Genomic DNA, 22,245 nt, shown 5'->3' with positions numbered 1-22,245 from the left:
CTAAAGCCAAAAGTCTTTATCCTGGACGTGGAAACGTGAATATTCTAAAATCCAGGACTTGGGTGATGAATCACACTATAATTCACCTGAATTCCTGTATGTTTTGGCCAAGCAAGCCTACGGTCAAGTTCCTGGAAGGAGGGAAGTTCAGGATACCTAAGGAAGGTGCCTCCACCTGGTGGGAAGGGGCTCCCTGGAGAGCCCACCAGCAGAGATTCTCAAGGTCAGACACTGTAGAGAGGAGCACTGAGTCATAGGGAGGGCCACCTGAGGATGGAGGCATTCCATGTGGACAGGCCCAGGAGATGGCCCTTTGGAAACTAGCCATGTGGGAGACCAAGGTAGAGAAATGTAATAGCAAAGCAGAATCCAGAACAACCCAGTGACAATGGTGAACCCCACTCACTCTTACTGTATTCCAGGGTGTGCACCGTGCCCCTGGTAAGTTTCACCTCTTGCCACCTTCACCTTAGGAAGAATGCTCCTTTAAGCCTAGCAATAACACGGGGAGGATAGCAAAGCCTCAGTTAAGAAGTGGTCATGGAAAGTGAACGACTATGCCTCTAGGCCTGAATGCTCTCCATCACATACACCCCTCTGGTCCCTGGAGGATGTTGAGTCCCCTTTGCCTTTGTGTACTCCTGGGACTAGGAATGCGGGGAACACAGCAGCCCATGAATCAGGAGCTCAAATTCACATGGGGAAAAGAAGAGTGAAGAGAATATGACAGGTAAACAGCATAATTTATCCAGGGGCCAGGCTTCCTAAGGGCCCCTGCCCCTAGACACCCTGGGACAACATCTCAAGGCAATGTCTAGACAGGCCAAGGTGTGGGAGTTTGATCTCTCCAGTTACCTTCTGCCTGGCAGACCCCTAATTCTTTGTTGTTGTTGTTTTTAGTTATACATGACAGTAGAATGTATTTCGACATATCACACATAGCTGGAGTACAACTTCCCATTTTTCTGGTTGCACATGATGTGGAATGACATTGGTGTTGTATTCATATATGAACATAGGAAAGTGATGTCCAATTCATTCCACTGTATTTCCTATTCCCGTTCCCCCTCCCTTCCCTTCATTCCCCTTTGACTAATCCAAAGTGTTTCTATTCCTCCATACCTCACGCCCTTATTGTGAGTTAGCATCCACATATCAGAGAGAACATTCAGCCTTTGGTTTTCTGGGATTGGCTTATGTCACTTAGCATGACAGTCTCCAGCTCCATTCATTTATGGGAAAATGCCATAATTTCATTTCAGAACCCTAATTTTTGCTCTTAACCCCATGTGATGCTTTTAAAAATTTCATTGGGGCCACAAATGTGGGAAATTCTTTACCCAGGCTCATTCGCAGAGCTCCAGCTCCACCTGATAGGCCTGGCTACAGTGCAGTGCACCCAGGTCCTTGCAGACACTCATACACACATCATACTCATGCACACACGTGCCATGCACTGCTCATCACACTCCACACATCACACAATACACATTGCACACTCACACACTCGTAGCCATCATATACACACTACACATTTATGCATCACACAATACACATGGCATATCCATACAGCTTGTGCACGCTCACACATTCACACAAGCTCTCACACCCACAGCCACACACATCACATTCACTCATTTATATTTGGACCCTCCCTCCCACTTTTCTCCCTGGGTCCCCAAGGCAGTCCCAGCAAACAGCAGAGCCTGGCAGCTACAGGGCACAGGAAGGGCCCTCTAAGGAGGGAGGGTGGGAGCTGATCCCAGCTAAAACCTCTGGCACCCTAGCCTGACAGAGGCCTCAGGCTGCCTCTGATATCATGGCCCATCTGCTGGTTGCAGGACCTAGCTCCTCTGAGCCAGTGTAGATCTAGCCAGAACAGGGCAGGGCAGGGCAGGGCAGGCAACCCGCCTACACGCGTTTCCTCTGCACCTGCTCACAATGGACCCCTAACTGGGGGAACTTGTTGTTTTGGAGAGCATGTGACAAATTTGGTGTGTGGGGGCAAGTGGGTTGTGATGCACACAGCCCCTGAGGAGCCCTGGGCTCTGTCAGCTGCCTCCTCCCTGAGGCAGTGTAGGAATAGCCTGAATCCTCCATGGGCACAGGAGGCTGCAACACCTGGAGGTAAGAACCAACATCCAGGAATGAAGCATCAAGGACTGAGGCTCTGGGAACCCTCTGATCAGTAACAGTGCAGCACGTCTCCACTTGAAATAGGACTCGTAATGCTCTTTCACATCTGTGATTTTTGCTGGGCATCATAAAAGATGTGTGAGGTAGGCAGGGCTGAGACCCTCCCTACTTTCTTAATGAGAAAACTGAGGTCCAGGAAAGCTTTCCCAAAACTAGATTGTGACATTGCTCCTATGGTCCCTGGATAGTGGCCTGGGTCCCTGCTGGAGGGAATTACCTTATGGAGACAGCTGGGGGAAATGAGGGATGAGGGATGGCGGAGATGTTGAGTGAACTAGGGATGATGTTCTGTAGGAGGAAATGCCAGGGGTCATCTAGTCCCACCTTCATATATTTTCTAGATAAAGAAATCAAGACTCAGTACTGAATTGCCCCAGATCCATGATTGGCAACTCCACATAGTAGGTGCTCAAAGGTATTCATCAAATGAGCTAACTGATAAGGACCACAACCAGCATCTTCTGACTTCAGGTCCAAACCTCTGTCCACACAGCTTCCATCCAATGGGAAGAATTGGAGATGAGGCTCTTTCTTTTCCTGAAGACAGGGGTAAAACAAAGGCCCCCAGCTCAGGAGTTAATGGATACATATAAAGCACAGGAGGCCCCTCCAGGAAAAAGTGTGAAGGCAAAGAGATACCAGGCTGGTGCTTGCTAACAATCTCGAGAGCTTCCTAGAGGCCCTGTGAACCCTGGTGACCCATTCTCACCCAACACAGCATGTTTTCTCAATTCCTGACTTCCGCTGTGGTTTGCTGGTATTTTCTTTTTTAGGCTAAGACTAGCTGGCAAACAAGACAGGTTGTCATTTCCTCATTTTCAAGCCTTTGCCCTCGATGGGGCCAGAATCTCTTTCAAGCTCCCGATGGTGAAGGGCTCTCGGGTTGGCAGTGGGTCTCTGCTCCAGAGGCTTTGGAAAGAACCATGGACCTCTGGCTTTGGTCACTTTACTTCCTGCCAGGTAAGGACTCTGGGGAAACACTTCACACTTTTTAATGAAGTGGCCACAGGCAATCAATCGCCAGGCATCTCCGTCCCTGATGTTCCTTGATGGATTCAATTGCAAACCAGGACAAGTTCGGAGGCCATGTGAGTCACCAGAGCACCCCTGCTCCCTGCTAGTGCTCCTCTCTCCACTCCAGGTACTGTTTAGCCAGTTGTTAATTCTCCAGGGCTGAAGGTATCTCATTTCCTAGACATTTCTACCTTTATTATGGGATCTTAAAGCTGGTGCCTCCAAAGATCTTTCTTCTTACCGCCATATTCTCTGTCTATAGATCTTTTTCACTCCTGAATTTCAAGCTTTCAACTCTAAAGGAGGACTCCCTAATCCATTCAACAGTCCCATTCTATTTTCTGAATTTCATATTTCAGTTGGCAACTGTCTCTTGGACACCCCACTTTAACAACCCACAAAGACCCCAGACACAGCTACATGCTTAACCCTTTACCTCCGACTCCTCATTGGTCCCATCCAAATGGGCTATTTCATCTGCCATAAGTGTTTCTAATATCAGCCACAAAATGCCAGAATGGCTTTTTTTTTTTACCACCTCTTCCCATTTAGTCCCAACCAGAGTTTGGTCCAATCAATGGCCAATTTGTGTAGCTTACCAGAATGAGAAGCAGTGGCAGCCTCTACTAGCAAGGTCACAGAGGAAAAGGAAAGGGGTCAAATGCACAACTATCCTCTCTCAACTATCTTTCCCACTTTCACCCTCTCAGCCTGATCAGGTAAATCTTCCCACAGCTTGACTCTAGTCAGAGGATTGTTCTTTGCAAAACCTTCAATGTATTGACACATTCTCCTGCACTTTGCTCTAGCCAAACAGGACTCTTCCTCGAACATATGCTACACACCCCTGCCACCTTGCCCTTCCTCGCCCATGTTATTTGTTCTACCAGAAACATCCTTCATTTCACCTTCACCTCTTATGAGTTCCTTAAAGTCCACCTCAGTCTCCACTTCCTTTTCAAAGACTTTCCTGAGCCCCCGCTTCTGAACTCAGAATACTAATTACATTCATATTGTGGCTCCGTGTGTGTTTATTTGGTTAATTAAATGATAAGCTCCTTAAGGATCAAAATGGATTTTTATTCAAAAGTTCTTTCTTTGTGATGCCTTCAGTATAGAATAAATTCAAATAATTGTTGCATTGAAAAGTCTTAAGAGCCCAAAGGAATGGAGTTTTAATGCGGTGTCAGACACTCTGAGAGGTAGTGGGATATATGTGCATGATGGATGGCTAATCAAACTGAGGCTGAGAAGGCAGAGGGGTGGGGCGGGAATGGAAGATATAAAGGTGTAAAGAGTGCTTAAATCATACCACTTCAGTCTGCCCCTGAGCAGCACCGCCATTCTAGCTGGGCCAAAGGGATGTTGCTCCCCCTAGAAGGAGGGGAGGATTACGCAGGCCCAAGAGGATGCAGGAGCTCATGCTTCCAGCTCTCCCACCATGCTAACATGGGCTACACTTTCAGTGGGCTCCCGTAGAGCTCCCTCTCCAGTCCCTGTAGTCTGCATTCTCCTCCCATGATGGTTTCCACCTCTTTACCCTTGTCCACATTTACCCATTTACCCATCAGGGATGTCCTGATCCAGAATCCTCAAGTCTCACTGCTCTCCTGACGCTTTCCTTGACACCCATTTGACTGAACTTCTTGCAGCTGTCCTGAAGTCGTGCTCTGGGGATGCATCTCCCTAAGCAGGAGGAGTTCTCTCCATCCACATCCACAGATGTGCTCTGTTCTCTCTGGCATCCCCACCCTGGTGGGGACCATTCTTACCATCTGGAAGACTTCTTCTCCTTTGCAGCCCTGCACCCCATCCCATCCCCCCCCACACACACACATTTTACCTTATGAACCCTCTTCCTGAAAATATTCAGACACTTAATGGAACCTGTTTAGTTAATAATTAATCATTGAAGCCTTACCCTCTTCTATAGCTGGCTGAGCTGCATGAGACCTCTCACCTAAAGCACAAGCCTTTTAATGTCTGACTCTTGCAACCCACATCTTTTATCCCTCCCTGCTCCACACCCTGTCAACACACAGTGTGCCCACACCCTCACCTGCATTCACTCACACACTCCTTTGAGCTCCCCACTGGGTGACAAGTATCAGGATTCTCAGTTGCCCTCTATGCCCTTTCCTTCAGATCACAATTCAGACACCATATCTTCCAAATAACCTTCCTCTAACTACCCCACCCCCTACAAGAGACTGGATCAGGGGCCCCTGCTTGCTCCTTCCAAGGAATACTGTGCTCTCTGTCATGGAATTGATCACTCGGTGTTTTACTGGCTGGCTGTTGATATTGCTCAGTAAATGATTTGTTCTGCAAGGGAGAGATGCTCATGACAGGCATTCAGTAGACACTTACTGAATGACTGAATATGGAGAACTGTTGGAATAAATGACTGGCTGAATGAATATGACCAAAACAAAACTGGAGAGGAAAACCTACTGCAGCAAAACTGACCTGCATCTCCCAGCCTCAGGCTGAAGTCCCTTGGGGGCTATATGCCATTTGGGGTCACCCTAGGCACATTATTTCTCCTTGAAGTGGGTGTTGTGGTTTTGATCAGATTCTCATAGGGGTGGTCTGGGTCCTTATGGATATGGATTTAGTGATGAGGCAAAGAGCTAAGTTAAGATGTGGTCATGGGGGACGGGTGAGTAAGGACTTGGCCTGAGGTGGTAAATCGGGTTAGGCAAGGGAAAAGATGAATGAAGATGAGGGAAGAAATCATGACAGGTTGAGGCTGAGGACTGACTGAAGTTGGACTGGTGATGGGGATGGGGCCATGGTTTGGAGTGAGGCTGGGCTAGAACCCGGGCTAGGGTTGGAGAGAGTCAGAGTTGGGGATATGTCTGGGAATGAGGCTCCCTCTGCATTAACTCCTTCTTCTGCAGTATGTGGGGCTCTGAAGATCCTCCCAGAAGTAAAGCTGGATGGAGAACTGGGTGGATCTATTACCATCGAGTGCCCGCTTCCTAAAATAAACGTGAGGATGTATCTGTGCCGGGAGATGGTGAAACCTGCAATCTGTTCCACGGTGGTATCCAATAACTTCATCAAGAAGGAATATGACAGTCGAGTCACTTTGAAGCCGTGCTTACACAAGAATTTGTTCCTAGTGGAGATGACAGAACTGACCGAGAGTGATAGTGGAGTTTATGCCTGTGGAGTGGGCACGCACACAGAACGGGGCAAGACCCAGAAGGTCACCCTGAATGTCCACAGTGGTAGGTGCCACCGCTGCTTGCAGGTTCAGTACACTCAGAAAATGTCTCCACTTAGGAAGATTGAGACAGCCATCTAAATAACAGTCCTCAGACTTCTATGCTATTGCCATATTAGCCAGCCCAAAAACAATTAGCATCCACAGAGTTGAACTTCATAGTCCACTAACCTTCTGACCCATAGAACTATCTATCCACAGTAGGCAAAAGGATAAGAGATGCTGACCTTGTGTCGCCTGTCCTACCCAGGGCTCAAGGGGAGAGGTGACATGAATTTGAGCACCAGTGGAAACTGGAAGCCAAGGACATAACCATCATATATAACTGTTCCATGAGATATATCAGAGATGAATAAAAAGGAAATACACCCACTTATCAAGGCATATTTATAGGCCATATTTGTTACTGTCTGGTCTGGTCCTTTATTTCTCATGCATCCAGCCTTTCTCCTCTTCTCCAGTGATTTCCTACACAAATGCAGCAACTAATTCAACAGTTCACAGTCCCAATAGTGTCTGATGGTTTTTCAGGGCATATTAGCTGTGCTAGAAAAAAAAGTGCTCTGTCAGGGAGGCCACAAGACCAGCTCCTTTTCTGCTCCTCTCCAGCAACGCTGCTCTCATGCTTACTGCCATTCACCTTGTTTGAGTCAGCTTTTACTTACACCAACAGTCCTTTCCCCAGGCCTGTCTTTACTTCAGATACCATCAACATAATCTCCTTGCTTCCAATAGAGTACAATCCATTCTGGGAGGAGGAGCTGATATCTGAGCCTCCAAAATGGTTTCATAAATTTCTGGAGCAGCGGATGCCCACTTGGCTCCAGATGGTTGCACATGCCAGTTCTTCTGAATCCACATCCAAAGGTCAGTCCATCAAAGCATGAGTAAGAGAGATGAGGAAGATGCTGTAGCGCTGTGGAAACGGAGGAGGGGGGTGGGTGGGTGTCCAGCTCACCATGAGTGGCAGAACACAGCAGAGCAGAGCCCAGCAGACCTGCTTTTACATCCTCCAAGCCTATCATAAAGCCACGACTCCCTGACATAGTTGCAGAACTTGCACATCACCACTAGGTGGCACCACAAGCAATGGAGCGTGTGCTCCATTCACAAAATCAGCTCTTTTTATGAATGACTGCCAAACCCACGACTGGGCAGACGTTTCCCAGCTGGAGGTCATCATGTCTTCTTGCTGCCCACAGGGTTGTAGTCTACCTGCTGGTGTCTAGTGATTTTAACAACTCTATTTTTCAATTAAAAGATAAATGGTTATTATACTAACAATACTTTTATAGTTCAGTATGTTTCTAGTTTTAAATGCATTTATGACGTGTTAATATTTCCATCATATCCTCGCATATATTAATTGAATACATGAGGGGACCCTGTTGATGCCAAAAGGAATAGTGTAATTGGGAAGGTCATAGAGCTATGGTTGTTACTGATAGGTGTGTGATGGGGGAGTACAAATAAACAAACAAATATAGCACAAGGCAGAGTGAGAACAGAACTACAAACAAGGTCTCCCCATGCTCATAGGAAGGCAAGCTCTTCTTCCTGGGAAGGCATGAGATGGGGAGCTTCCTGGAGGAAATGGTATTCGAAGCCAACACAGAATTGATTGCACAGAGGTGGTATGCTCTGAAGGCACTTCAGGCCATGAGGACCCTGGGAACAAATATAGTCTGGTCAAAAGAGAAGAATATATTAAAGAAAGAGCTGGTGGCCCAGTCCCTCTGGAGACTAGAGTAAAGTGTATATGGAAGGTCCCTTTTTCTTTCGTCTTCTGCAGTTATCACACCAACCCAAAGGACTGATGACCCTCCAGAGCCCCACCCTTCCCCCACCACACCAATAATTCATCATCCTCGAGAATCCAGAGCATTCTCAGTAGCAGCTGCCAAGCCCTCAACTGTTCTGCCATCCACCACAACATCAAAGACTTCAACTCAGGAGGGGCTGCTCAGGCCCCCAGGGGCCAGCTACAAGCAGCACACTAGATTGCATGGGCAGAGGTAAGAGGCCTCCATCATCCAAGATGGTTTCAAAGCCAGGTAAAGTAGGCAAGAGTCAAGAGATCCACTAAAATCTCCCTGCAACATCCATTATTAGAGACCCTTCTTAACCTTGTCTCTAGAAGACCACTATGAAATATACTACCTATGAATATAGCAGGTATGAATCTCATTAGCATTTAATGTTCTAGCACTGAGTCTGTAGAAAGAAATAGACTCAAGTCTTTCACATTCAAAATTATTCAACTTTGTTTTGATGGGGAAAATTAAATGAGAATCAAATGAACCAATAAGCTATTAAGTGTTTGAATTACTTTCATCTATTTCGTTTTTAAATGTGGCTACTAGGAAATTTAAAATTACATATGTGACTTACATTGCTAGTGGACAGCCCCAGCCTGAAGACTCAGGTGCAGTCAAAGGAAGGCAGCAATTAACCACTAGGTGGTAGCACTATAACAGGTGGCAAAGAAAATCTCTAATGTTGGAATTTTTTATGCCTAAGCAATCACAAACATGTTAATGAGGAAATGGACTTCCAAGATTATTTGGGGTTCTATAAATAGGGAAATAGGCTGTGAGAGCTAAGTGATTTCAGATAGTACTAGAACCCCTGATACTATTTGGTTTGATAAATCACACCAACATACCAGTGGAGAAGAAAATGAGTAAATTTAACCAACATTTTCCTAGTCTAAACCATGTGACAGGACTGTGCCACGTCCTTAAGATGTGAAAAGATGATAACATGCAATATCCAATTCTGACTGTGATCAAGTTTGTAATGGGCAAGAACATGAGAACTGGAAATACATGAGATTTATTTTGGCTTGGCACAATGGGGGAAGAAAAGAGGACTATGCACTGTCCCTTCCAGAAAAGTAAGATTTCAATATGTACAGAAAACAAAGGGAAGAGGGAGCACTCAGAAAAACAACTTTTTCATAGTAATAAGAAACTAGCTCAAGCCAGGTGCAGTGGCACACACCTGGAATCCCAGCGGCTCTGAAGGCTGAAACAGGAGGATCATGAGTTCAAAGCCAGCCTCAGCAAAGGCAAGGTGCTAAGCAACTCAGTGAGACTCTGTATCTAAATAAAAAATACAAAATAGGGCTGGGGATGTGGCTCAGTAGCCCCTGAATTCAATCTCTAGTTAAAAAAAAAAACTATCTCATTAAATATTTTCAATAAACATGTGAGTAAACCAAGGTGCACAGTATTGGCCAGGGACTGGCATTTATCGTCTCCAGCTGTAGGCCAGGAGCATTAAATTCTTCATATCCACTATTTTGTATCATCTGCAAAAATGAAAATGATACAGATTTGTGGGAAAATGAGGCTCAGAGAAGTTGGAGATTTGTTCAAGGTCACGAGTCCAGGAAAAGGCACATCTGAATTTGAACCCCAGTTTACTGACTCCACAGACAAGAGTCTTTGGGGTGAATGGAAAGAATTCTATTAACGAAGGGACAAGTCTGTGAGTTCATTTTAAAACGTTTGCCACAGGAAAGTGCTTCTTTAAACCTATCTCCCTCACTACCTTCTCTTTCTCTCTCCTATTCCTTCCCCCCCCCCCCCCCAGAGAATTCAACCGTGGCTCAGAGTTTGGAAGGGAGGATCAAGGATTTCACATCCTGATCCCAACTGTCCTGGGTCTTCTCCTGCTGGCCCTTCTGGGGCTGGTGGTAAAAAGAGCGATTCAAAGGAAGAGAGGTGAGCAGCTGGGCTCTGGGCTGGGGTGGGAAAGCTAAGCTCCCAGACGGTTCTGATCTCTGCTTGATTTTGCAGGAAAAACCCGGGAGATAGCGATGTACTAGTAGCCTGGGGTGTAGGGAAGTGGGGCGAAGGTCAGTGACCTGGGAATGGGTACGAGGAGGAGGGCGGCCTGAGACCTTTGGTCTTCAGGAGAGGGTAAGACGATCCAAAGAATGTCCCGCACACTTTGAGCATCTATAGGTCTGACGTTGCCAAGCATCGAGGAGGGAGCAGCCTTGAGTTTGGGGAAGGAGAGGAAAGCTGGCTTCGGGCCTCTGATGCCATTTTTTTCTTTCCCTGTCACCACGGAGAAGCCTTCTCCAGGCGGGTCCGCCGAATGGCGTTGAGGATGCGCGCCCTGGAGGCCTCCCAGCGGCCCCGGGAGCAGCGGCCCAGATCGCAGCGGCCGCGCTCCCAGAACATCTACAGCGCCTGCCCCCGGCGCGCTCCAGAGTCTAACGCTGCCGGTGAGCGGAAGCTGGTGGCTGGCGGGTGACCCTACAGAAGATCAGAAGGAGCGCGGGCGTAGACCGTGCGCCTGGCGCCAGGTTCTGGGGGAGCAGGACTCCCCCCACCGCCACGCGCCGCCGCCCTACTTCCTCGGGATTCCCGCAAGATGGGGAGGGGCGGGGGCGGAACTGGAGGCTCTGTCTCGCCCTTACGTCAGCACTCCCATCCCCCTTAGGCCAGAGGCAGGTCCCTCCTGCGGATCCTGGAACATCTGCACCCTCAGCCCCGCCACAGGTAAGCTCCACCTGTCTTCTGATTGGCAGCTTCAGCCCGAACCCGCGCCCCCAACTGTGGGCATGGACCAGAGAGAGCACTGTTACTAGAGCAGGGTCTTAGCTCCAGGTTGCAAGATCTTACCCCAGATCCTGGGGCCCATTCGGGGGACAAGTTGTATCCATTCCCTTATTTGGTGTTGTCAGAAGACCAACTCCCCAGGGTTTGTGGTATTTTTAGTTAACTAGCTGTTAGAGAATGATACATGGTAACCTGCAGCTACTTGAAGAACTTTCAAATGAAGAAATTATTTTACTGGGAGGTTTAAGAGGGTTTCATCTTAACGTGAGGAAGAACTTTCTAGTAAACCCTAAGATGAGATGAGGTAGTTTACCCATCACTGGAGGAGGTCAGGCTTAACTTAGAGACTCAGCAGACAAGATTAAACACCTTGGGTGTCCTTCATCAAGGAATGGACATAGAGAGTTTCCATTAGGAAAGAAGCCTTGAAACTGTCTGTCCATTTTGTTTTCCCAAATTAAGAAAACCTTTTATTTTCTAAAGAAGCCAACAGTGGCTAAAACACTGGTTTCAATACCCAGAAAAGAACTAAGGGTAGCAAATATCCAAGTTTTAATTAGAGTGTTGACTAAGTTCATGTAACAGACCCCCAAACACATGGCTCCAAAGTTAGAAGCCTATTTTCCTCTCAAGCAAAGATTCAGAGGGACAGGAAGGGGTAGCCTGAGCCATGAAGTCATGCAGCAACTTTTTGCTCCCTCAGTCTCTGGATGGTCCTGGTCCCTGGTCAATACTCAGTCTCTAGTATCATATCTACATTCCAGCCCACCAAGAAAGAAAGAAGTGCTTCTTTAAGACCATGGTCCTGAAGTTTCACACATTCCTTTACTTATTTAGCTTAATTGTGGACCTTAATTAGCTTAGTCAAGCAGCACCCTCTACCTTCAAGGGAAGCTGTGAAAGGTCGTCTCTGGTTGGCAATCATGAGCCTTGCTGAAAAGGAGAGAGTGATACCCAGCTCTGCCAGTTACCTCTAGTTTCTTGAGCTTTCCCTTCCCCACCCCCATTAGAGAAAGCTCCCTGCAGCTTAGGAATGGTCCCACTGTTGTTTGTCTACTCCACTATCCACCAGCCTTTCTCTGAATCTGCTGGGACCACACAGTCCTCTCCTGGGCAGGGCCTTTCTCACAGCTTACTCTGCCTCCCTACTTGAGACTCTGATTCCCAGTATCGGGTCAAAAACATTGATGGAACAAATTCATTTTAAAACCAAATAAGTCAGTTTCAAATGATGAACTGTAAAAGGCAATGGGGGATTTTGTTTATTTTGGCAGTATTGGGGATTGAACCCAGAGCCTCATACATGCTAGGCAAAAGCACTCTGCCACTGAACTACATCCCCATTCACACCATATCCCCCCCACCACACACACACACACTTTTTTTTTTTTTTTTTTTGAGACAGGGTCTTACTAGGTTGACCAGCCTGGATTCATACTGGCCATCCTCCTGCCTCACCTCCTGAGTAGCCAGTATTAAAGGTGTGAGCCACTGCACCCAGCTAGGAGATGTTTTTGAAGCAAGCTACTTCTGCATCCCCCTCTTGGAAAGTACAAAACAAAAGCTCCTTTCCATGAGTGCTCACTGTATTCAGGGTCCTGAACATCTGGATCATAGAACTTGTGTTTAAGTACGTGATCACAGTCCCTACCATGGCTTTCTGTGAATATTATAGTACTTGTGCCATGTTGGGGTCTTTGGCACAGCCCTGTCCTCTAAGAACTAATCATACTAAAGGTAGATGATCTGAAGGGAAGAAACCATCTGTCTGAGGAGGAGAAGCACCACAGTGCCACATGGTCAGCAATTTTCCTCCCCTTCCCTGCCCAGCCCCTTTCTGGAATGCCATGTCATGGCCTCTCCAAGCTCTTACAGAGAGGTACAAGTGTGAATCACTGTACCTGTGAATTCCTCCCTAAGAAGATGCATATTTGTTCCACAAGTCACATTTTTATCCCCAAGGGGTTACTCCTCTGACAGCTGGGTCTCCTCAGACCCATGCTTAGCCACACGATTTCAATCTGAGCTCCATTTAAGGCATTTCCTTCCCATATTAGTTCTAAGTGTTTTCACCACCCTGAAAATCCCCAGGGCTGGCCCACTTGATGGAAATCAGCTACCTCTTTGTCTTTGCCTTCTAGAACTCAGAGTCCCCCCTGCCATGCCCCCCCATTTCCTGTTATGGAAACCCAGCTGGAAAGATACTAAAACCATCCACCCAAATTCAGTGATGCTTATTTGGTGTTTCCAGGTGCTCGAAGCTCCCTGGCTCCACACCCCATCTCTGAAGACCAGCTGTGAATATATGAGCATCTGTCACCAGCCTGCTGTCAAGAGGGAGGACACTGAGTCAAATGATTACATCAATATTCCCAGCCTGACTCACCCTCCTAGCTGTACCCCTGCAGCCACACCTTGATGACAATAAGTCTTCTCTGTCTGCTAATTTCCAATGACTGCTCCATCCCCTCACAGAGCCCTGATCACCTCGCATGCCCCCATCTATCTGTGCCCTGAGCATAGCTCTGCCCCACATAATCTTGCACACCTTTGTACCCCACTGTGTGCCTCGAGGAGTCTGGGTATGCATAGCATTTGTCTCAATGCCGCCTGCTTCCTTTCCAAACCATGTAACAGGCTGTGGCATTTGCAGTGTCTTTGGTCACAGGGACTTTGCTGCTCTGGCTCTAGATCACGTGGCATTAATATGGAGTGTAGGCATAGCTGCCATTTCAGAAGCCCTTCCCAAGCTTAGGCCTCACACAAATAGACAGCCTCTGGGTTGCACTTCATGAGGATGGGCCTCAGCCCTGTGAGTTAGGAAGGGCCTGGTATGATAACACTCCTAGGAAGGACTTTGCCTTGACCCAAAGGCTGGAACTTGCTAGTATGAAGCTATTTATCTCCTGTCCAATTTACTTTGATGTTATAAAGTATCCTACATTCTCAGAACCAACATTGTTAGTGATAGTGATATATATATATATATATATATATATATATATATATATATATACAATCCTCTTTAGTCTAAGTCTCCCTCATTTGCTATAGAAAAGTACCCTGACCCTAGCAGCTCCTGCTCTTTTAGTCACAGTCTTTGTCACCTCCTTACCCTTCTTCCACATCCTAACACTGATAGAACACTCATTTTTAGTCTGTTTTAGCCATCCCAAGTCATTACCTCTCTCTGCTTTTAAAAATGTCCCTCATCTTTTTGCCAGTTCCAGACAACATATAGCAAAGTGGGAAGGAAAGTAGCATGGGGTTCCTGGAGGATCAGGGGCTCTGCAGTAGCTCTTCTGTTGTGGAAAAGGAGACACCTTGCCTCCTAGCAGCTCTTAAGTGTAGTCTTTCTCTTAACTTTTGGGGGGCAAGGTGACATAATTTGGACTCTATCTTTGGATTGATGTCAACTACAAAGTACAATTAGAGCTTGAGAATGACCATTCTTGCCATTAAGAAGATCTTTCCCTAATACACAACACAGTCTCCCCAGGCACTTGCCCAGAAGTAGGGAGAACAGACTACCAGATCTGGGGTGAGTTGCCCCCTTTATTAGCAAGAAATGTCATCACATATTTCACAGTACCTCCTCCAGCCACAGAGATACCATCAGTGATGTCAGCTTGACGCTGTCACTTTCTCAAGTATCAGATAAAGGAAAGAAGAAGAAAAGGAGAGGATCCAGGCAGAAGGGATGGTGGAGTAGGGTAGGGTGGGGAGGGGTAGGGAGTGCAGCAGGAAATGAAATGTTGTGTGACAATCTGCTTTGTGCCAGGCACTTTAGCCAACATGTTATCTTCCATCATTTACTTTTCAAACTAATGCTCACCCTCACCCCAATGCTGTGCCCCTGCAGATATATGACTTCCATGAGTTAAAGTTCAATATTATATCCTAGCATCCCTCATTGTTTCTCAAAAATCCAAACACAGGTAAAAAAAAATAAAATCCAGTTTATTAAATATTAATTGAGCACCTACCCACTGCCCCACACTGCAGCAAGGATCATGGGAGATAAAAAGGGAAATATGGGTCACACTATATTCTGCTGCCTTCAGGGAATTTAGCATCTTGCAAATAAATATAACTTCAGTTGAAGCACTGGCAGTAATTAAATGGAGTTGTAATCAATACAGGAATCCACTTTGTAGATTATTCACAGCATCCTGTGATTGTCTTTTGGGCTGCTGAAAGAATGAAGTCTTTGAAAGAAGCCTGGGACAACAGTAGGGTCCATGGCCAAGAGTGTGAAGTGCCCAGCGAGCCACACAGGAAGGGACACCTGTTTGAAATTACATGAAGAATGAACAAGTACACGATTCTTGTCTGGACATTCAGATCTTGTAGAATTTCTCCATCCAGGTCAGGAGAATGTCCACTTCCCCAAAAGCTTTCGTCAGAGCTGCTTCTATGTCCAGCTAAGGAGAAAGGAGAGCCAGAGGTCAGCCACGTTAGCCGAGAGAATGTTTTCCTTCCAATCTGCCATGTCAGACACAGACATGATTCCAAATCCTGGGCTGGGTCACCTGTGGAATGGTCTCTGATGATCTCTCCTGCCCATCCCTTGTCGCCACCTGAGTATTTGTCTGCTTCAGGGATGAGGATAAAGAGAGTAGTCATGGGGTAGCCACAGAGTAGTGTTGGGTAAAGGACAAGAGCACTCGGCACCCCTAACCACAAGAACCACAGAATGCAGCCTGGGGTGGGTATGGCCCACCACCTGCATCCACTGTGCAAATGAGGAAATGAGCCAGGGAGGCCTCTTTCCATCATGTATTTTGCTCTTCACCATTTATTTATAGGCTAATGTATGATCAAAATCACATTTTGGAAAAAAAATAACTTGTGGGGAGAGGTGCTGAGAATGAAATTTGGATTATTTTGTGTGTGTGTCTAAATTTAGGAAGAGGCAATATAATTTTCCATTGTTTTTATTCATAAATGAGACCAGTTGAGCATTATGGAAAATACTGCAGATGTGTTTGGGGGTGGGTGGGGTGACTCCTCGCTTCTTTCATTACCCAGTTCAAGTACCCATAAAACTCTCTCACAGGGAAAGTCCCCAATAATGAAATCATCTGGTAGGGAAATATAATAGCATTTTAACTTGATAACAGCTGGGGAACAAAAGAACACTTCATTTGTGCCACTTATACAAAGTATATGCTAATTGATACAAATATGCCTATGTTCCTGCTAAGTCAGGTGGGATTGGGGCAAACCTGGTGGAGTCACCTATATTAAATTCCACTTTAGGTCTCTGAGGCCCCTTAGTGTGACAGGTTGAGTTATTCTGCTAGGTGAGCAAGCTCCCAGCTCCTAGCCTTACCCGTTTGAACGCTCTGTGGAATAGCAGAAACCGCTTGTGTGCACTCTCACTGACAGAAAACATCTCATTTTCCTGCTGGATAACAAGAAAAAAAATGTTGAGCCAAGAATTAGATGATGATGATGGTGATGTCACAAAGGGTCCTGAGAGGACAGAGCTGAGCTAACCTCAGAATAGTCAATGCCCAACTCCCACCATGTGGCAGAAGCTATCTCCTTTAATTCTCCAGGGAGAAGTGTCATGCTCATTTAACAGATGATAAAACTGAAGCCAGAGAGGCTGAGCACCTTGCAAAGTGTCACCCAGTTGATCAGAAGCAGAACCTAGACCTGAACCCAGCACTCTTTTTTCATAACCCCCATAACTCCCTGTTGAGGAATATAAGCCAGGACCGGATAAGGAAAGAGAGTGTTCTCAAAACACACCATTTGCCGACCCCAAGGCCCAGCTTTGTTCTACTCACAGAGGGTTGAAGTTTTGACATGATGACAATAAAGTTGTTGGCCAGAGTAGAGAATGATTTCAGGGTCTTGAATTCAGCTCTTTTGTGGTAGTTTTTGAAAACAGTGTTCAGATAGAACTTGAGCAGGGCGTGGATAAGGTAACAGCTCTCAGCATCCTGGGGGAGGATTGAGTCACTGCAAAGCCGAGACCTCTGCCCACCCTGGAGGGACAACCCATGTGCAACCCAAGGCAAGATAAGTACAGTAGGGGTAGGAGCCTTCTAGGAGATGATGAACATTTGATCTGAAGGAACTTCAGGGGCCCTAGAGAATAACACCTGTTTCACAGGAGGAACCCAGACCTCAGGAAGGAGGTGACCCACCCAAAGTCACACAGCTGTCAGTGGCAGGCACAGACGGAGGGTCTGGAACTCCTGACTCCTCATTTAGCTGATATTCCCTTTCTTTTGCACCATACAGCCTCCCAAATATGGAGAGGTCACGGACCCTGAAAGCACTTGAACTTGGACTTTGTGGTGGAGAGTTGGTGGGAAAATGACTAATAGGAAAAGAAATGAGAAAAACGAACATTCTTCAACAGCAATTGCACTACAACCCCCTCAGCTCTTGAAGCTCCACACCTCTTAGGGATCAGGGCTCAGTACGTTTGTACTCACTCACTGAATTGATGGGTAATGAGAAGACAGAAATAGGTAAGAGAAAAGCATATTAGTGGAAAAGAGGGTTCAGCTCAATAGATGCCCATTGTTTATATAAGCAAAAGTGAAATACAGACTGGTGACAACTCTGGCTCAGTGGAGAAAGATGTTTACAAGTCTCAACCACCACAGAGTGATTCATCTGCACACTGCCCTGGCTCATGGCCAGATCTACCCTGTATAGGGTCAGCCCAGGGTAGATTGGGAAGGACTCCATCAGCCCCACAAAAGGAGGTATTGTCCTTGCCCACCATCTGATTACCGAGACATTCTGCAGAACCTCCTGGCGCAGCAGCCGGACGCTGGTGTTGTTATCCTGAGCTTGCTTGGGGAACAGAAAGAAAAGATGTCTCTAGGTTAGGGGTCAGTGAGGAAGCCAACCCCGCAAGTATGAGCTGCTTCCCCGGACCCCTAAATCCAACCAGTCTATGAGGTCCCAGAGACCAGAGGGACCAAAGGAGGACCCAGGAGGGGTGGTGCTGAGCTAGCCCCTGGGGAGGGGGGACAAGTCTTATGTATAGAACATCACTAAGCATGTCCCCTCACTCCCACACAGGCATATGGAATCTCAGGTCTGAACACAGACTTGCTGAAGGACTTGTTTGATTCTTTTGGTCATTTGAGACAAGAGGAAATAAGTCAGTTTGGTTTTCCTCTGTATTTTGCAGGGTAAGGAGGAGACATGGGGGAGGAGGGGCTGCACCTGGAGCTCCCTCTGCAGCCCAGCCATTCATTTCAGATCTTGAACTTAGAACCAGAGCCCACCATTCAGGATGAAGCCTGACAAATCAGCATATTTCCTTCCCTTGAGCTCTGTTTATTTTACTAGAGGCTGACCACATCTTTCTGAGCCTCAGTTTTCTCATGGTACCAAGGGGCTTATAGTGCCTCCTGACCTCCTTGAGTTCTTATGTAGAAAACTGATGAGGAACCTGTGAAGGTCTTCATAATTATCCCCATGGCTGGGTCCAGAGCATCTTTGCACTCACCACAGTTTCCTGGATGGTCCAGAAGGCCTCCCTCAGTTGCTGGAGATTGACCCCTTCTGCTCGGCAGGGCCCAAATTGGAATTCTTGGCTCTGGAGCCCTGGTACCTGGCTCCAGACAAACAGGATCAGACTCAGGCAAGGGAGGGTGACCATCTGCAACCAAGAGCTCATCTGCAGCAAAGAAAGAGCAGACAGATCCTGCTGAAAGAAAGGGGGCCTTCTCCTGAGGCATGACCTCTGATCGGGAGGGATACACCCCAGTATAATGCTCTGTGAGTCTGTCTAGGCCAACCTCAGGAGCATACAGATGGGGCACCTGAGTGTGCCATGGTCTGAATGTCCCAAGAAAAACTCATATTGAAAAAAAAACAAAACAACTCAACATGAGGTATGAAGAAATGGGGCCAGGTGAGACCTTTAAGAGGTGATTAGATCATGAGGATTCAGCCCTCCATGAGTTAATCCATTCATGAATTAATGAGTTAATGGATCATCTAAAAGCAAGTCTGTTATAAAAGCCAAGTTGCCCACTGCTTGGGATGCTGCATAGAGTCCCCACCAAAAGAAGACCCTTACTAGATATGGCTGCCTATTCTTGAATTTCCTAGCCTTCAGAACTGTGAGCCAAATATACTCTTTTTCTTACAAATTTTCCAATCTCAGATATTCTCCATTAGAGAAACAGAAATAGGCTGAAACAGATGGGTTCCCAAGCTTGAATACTATAGACGTGGGGGGCTTGTTGGGGTGCACTGGGGTGGGGCTAAAGCTTCCGGCTCCTCAATTTCATACACGCTGGTCTTGCCGTCTCTCCACCTGCCCTCCTCCACTCCACATTTCCATCTCCACATCCCTGTACCCACTTCCTTCTGCATTACAGCCATGCCGGGCCTCCAGCCTGCTAATTAGAATTTGACCATCACCACTACCACCCCCCCCACACACAAAAAAAGTAAGAACATGCCAAAGAACATGTCTAGCGAGCCCAAACTCAGGAAAGTGTTGCTTCCATATTTACTTATCTGAGATTTGCCCAGGCACGCTAAGACAGGTCTCCCTCCCTCCTCCCAGGAGGTGACTACCCCTGATACCTCATCACATTCCTGGCCCAAAGGGAGGGGGCAGAAAGTACAGCCAGGTCACTGTACCATCTCAGCTGACCAACTCACTCTTTTTTGTTTGCTTGTTTTAGGAGTACTAGGGATTGAATCCAGGGGCTCTTAACCACTGAGCCACTTCCCCAGCCCTTTTTTTAAAAAAAAATTTTTATTGGCACATTATAGTTATACATAATGGTGGTGTTTGTTATAATATATTCATATGCACACACAATAAAACATAAGTAAAACAGTAATTTGATCAGTTTCATGCCCCAGTACCTCCCCTCCTTCCCCCTGATTTTCTTTCTCTATTCCATTGGTCCCAGCCCTTTTTAATATTTTATTTAGAAACAGGATCTCGCTGAGTTGCTTAGAGCCTCACTAAGTTGCTAAGGCTGGCTTTAAACTTGCGATCCTCCTGTCTCAGCCTCCTGAGCCGCTAGAACTAACAGGCGTGCGCCACCACACCCGGCAACCAACCCACTCACTCCAGACTCTTAAGAACTGGCTTTGCAAGTAACTGAACAAGAGAACGGAATCAGAGTTCCAGATGACTCACCTTTCAAACTCCTCTGAAGTGCCAACTGGAGAAGTCTGTGTGAAGGGCTCCCCAGCAAAGGAACTCGGCACCCTGATCTACTTATAACTGTATGCAGAGAATTTCTTTCTAGTGCTTTCTTTGCCCTTTGTTTTTCTTCTTTTCTTCTTTCCTCCCTCTCCATCTCCCACACTCTTTATTTCCTACTTCTTTCCAACACCATTGAAGAACCTTTCCTGTTCCAGGCTCTGTTCTCACACCTAAAGAAAGAGCCTCCCACCCCCAGACTGGGAAGACGGAGAACCCTGCCTTTGGAATGATCACCAACACCTGGGAAAGGGAATAGGTGTCCAAGGCCAGTGTTCACTGTCCTCTGTCACATGGGTCTGTGTTTCAGCATCTCCTTCAAAGTCTTTCCATTCCCTTCTTTCAAACTCTACAGGTTTTGTGGCCTCTCTTGAAAATTCATCTCTGGGTCTCATAATCCTCCTGGCCTTCCTTCCGAACCAACTGAATTCTTTGTGATGTTGAATTAGAGAAACATCTCCTCAACCCATCACATCTTGTCCTTAAGAAACACTCAAATGGACTTCTGCCATCCCCCCATGACTGCCAGCCCCAGGTAAAGCAGCAGCCCCATGCTTCAGAACAAAGATGCCAGAATCCCCCATTACTCACCTCAGGCTCCGTAAGTGACACTCCAGGGCTGGCTGTTTGGAGGGAGCTGGTCTGGTTTTACAGACAAGTAAGCTAAGCCACACTTCCTCACCATGCACCAAGTGACTGGACCCTTCCTGTATATAAGGGGGCTGGGGAGGGGAGGGACAGATGAGGAAAAGGAGGTGGGGAGAGGATTATTTGTCATGGAATACTTAATTGTCTAGTCACCCTTCACTTTAAGATAATGAAGCAACACAGAAGGCGGTCTCTGAGGTGAGATGAGACCTGGGTCTGAATTCAGGCTCTCCCACTGTCTCTGTGGTCAAAGACAAGTGTCCTTGCTTCTCTGAGCTGCAGTTTCTACATTTATAAAACTTAAAAAAAAAAAAAGAAAAAGAAAAAAAATCTGTCCTACTTCTCCAAGAAGGCAGGTAAAAGGAGAAAAGACAGTGACAGAGAGGTGCTTTTAAAATTCTGTACACAGAGCATACCAGTCTTATGATGTCAGAATAATTCAATGATTATGCTTAATTCATGATGGGTCAGTAGCCCAGAGGCTAAGGCTAGCCCCTAAGTGCCTCCCCTTCAGTCCCTTGGGGCCAGGAACTTTTAGAAGTGTTTTCTGACATGCACTACTCACAGTCCCTAGGGTTAAAGTCATGCAACCCAAACATATTTCTCCTTAGATTCTAGAAACTAGGAAAAATAAGAAAGTGTCTACATAGACCGGCCTGAAAAGCTGGGGGCCCTAGTATCCTGGTAGAGTTGCCCTGGCCTGTGCAGTGCTGACTGGGCTCACCCAGGGGATGCAGGCAGTGTCGAATATCGAATGTCAAGCCCAGCAGAGGCCATCAAAAGACCTGACCACAGCTCCAGCTAATGAGGCCCTTTGGCTTCAGTTTCCCTGCCTGTGGAATGAGGGCATCAACTGGAGCAGCATTTTCCAAAATGTAGTCCATAGAACCTCGTCTTGATGAATGCTTGCCTTGTAGAATACACCATGAAACAAGATAATGCATAGTCGGAGCAACCAGAGAAGCCCAGTGTGTACTTGTCCCTCTTGGAAACAGATGATGTGCCTAAGAGTGGTAAATATTTTGAGGAGGCCAGTGGAATGTGGGGGCTGTGACCAGCCTTGTTTCACCCCTTCACCTCAGAATAGATTTTACCTTTATAAATGACTGGAAAAAATAAATCAAGGAAAGGAACAATATTTTGTGACACATGAAAAAATACATGAAATTCAGATTTCAGTCCCACCAATAAAGTTTTATTGGGACATAGCCACACCCAATTATTCACTTACATTGGCTACTCTTGTGCTACCAGTAACAAAATGAGCAGCTGTGGTTGAAAGCACATGGACCTCAGAGCCTGGGGCACTCACTCTCTGGCTCTTTACAAAAGGCATTGAAGACTCCAATAGTTTAAGACTTCCTAGACAG

The 22,245-nt window shown here is 46.6% G+C and overlaps 2 protein-coding genes across 3 annotated transcripts; one reads left to right on the top strand and one right to left on the bottom strand.

Moving 5' to 3' along the window:
* The first annotated feature begins 2,990 nt into the window (after window positions 1–2,990).
* Window positions 2,991–15,120, top strand: Fcmr (Fc mu receptor). 2 transcript variants are annotated; one of them, XM_046452271.2, is made up of 8 exons: window positions 2,991–3,156; window positions 6,114–6,446; window positions 7,178–7,309; window positions 8,235–8,457; window positions 10,040–10,170; window positions 10,527–10,679; window positions 10,898–10,956; window positions 13,268–15,120. In XM_046452271.2, exons 1-8 carry the CDS (start codon window positions 3,120–3,122, stop codon window positions 13,433–13,435), a joined length of 1,236 nt encoding a protein of 411 aa, XP_046308227.1. In that variant the 5' UTR covers window positions 2,991–3,119; the 3' UTR covers window positions 13,436–15,120. The 2 variants fall into 2 exon arrangements, with proteins under 2 accessions (XP_046308227.1, XP_046308228.1); XM_046452272.2 differs by lacking the exon at window positions 2,991–3,156 and adding an exon at window positions 3,185–3,337.
* Window positions 15,121–15,171: 51 nt separating this feature from the next.
* On the bottom strand, window positions 15,172–18,673 carry Il24 (interleukin 24). Its single transcript, XM_046452273.2, has 5 exons — window positions 18,499–18,673; window positions 17,776–17,834; window positions 16,815–16,970; window positions 16,352–16,426; window positions 15,172–15,440 (listed from the first exon to the last, which is right to left on the bottom strand). The coding sequence occupies exons 1-5, from the start codon at window positions 18,671–18,673 to the stop codon at window positions 15,357–15,359; spliced, it is 549 nt and encodes a 182-aa protein (XP_046308229.1). The 3' UTR covers window positions 15,172–15,356.
* Between the last annotated feature and the right edge of the window lie 3,572 nt (window positions 18,674–22,245).

The sequence above is a fragment of the Marmota monax genome, unplaced genomic scaffold (assembly GCF_021218885.2).
Source record: "Marmota monax isolate L192 unplaced genomic scaffold, Marmota_monax_Labrador192_F-V1.1 WCK01_AAM20220418_F8-fsc00105, whole genome shotgun sequence".
Lineage (NCBI taxonomy): Eukaryota > Metazoa > Chordata > Mammalia > Rodentia > Sciuridae > Marmota > Marmota monax.
Note: the sequence above shows the minus strand (reverse complement) of the source record. Positions and strands in the feature narration are given on the sequence as shown.

Coding starts and splice junctions, on each gene's coding strand:
- Fcmr (XM_046452271.2), top strand. CDS start 3,120: ATGGACCTCTGGCTTTGGTCACTTTACTTCCTGCCAG. Junction 3,157..6,113: donor GTCACTTTACTTCCTGCCAG/GTAAGGACTCTG, acceptor CTTCTTCTGCAG/TATGTGGGGCTCTGAAGATC. Junction 10,957..13,267: donor CACCCTCAGCCCCGCCACAG/GTAAGCTCCACC, acceptor TGGTGTTTCCAG/GTGCTCGAAGCTCCCTGGCT.
- Il24 (XM_046452273.2), bottom strand. CDS start 18,673: ATGAGCTCTTGGTTGCAGATGGTCACCCTCCCTTGCCTGAGTCTGATC. Junction 16,427..16,814: donor TGTCAAAACTTCAACCCTCT/GTGAGTAGAACA, acceptor CTTGTTATCCAG/CAGGAAAATGAGATGTTTTC. Junction 15,441..16,351: donor TCCACAGAGCGTTCAAACGG/GTAAGGCTAGGA, acceptor CTTTCTCCTTAG/CTGGACATAGAAGCAGCTCT.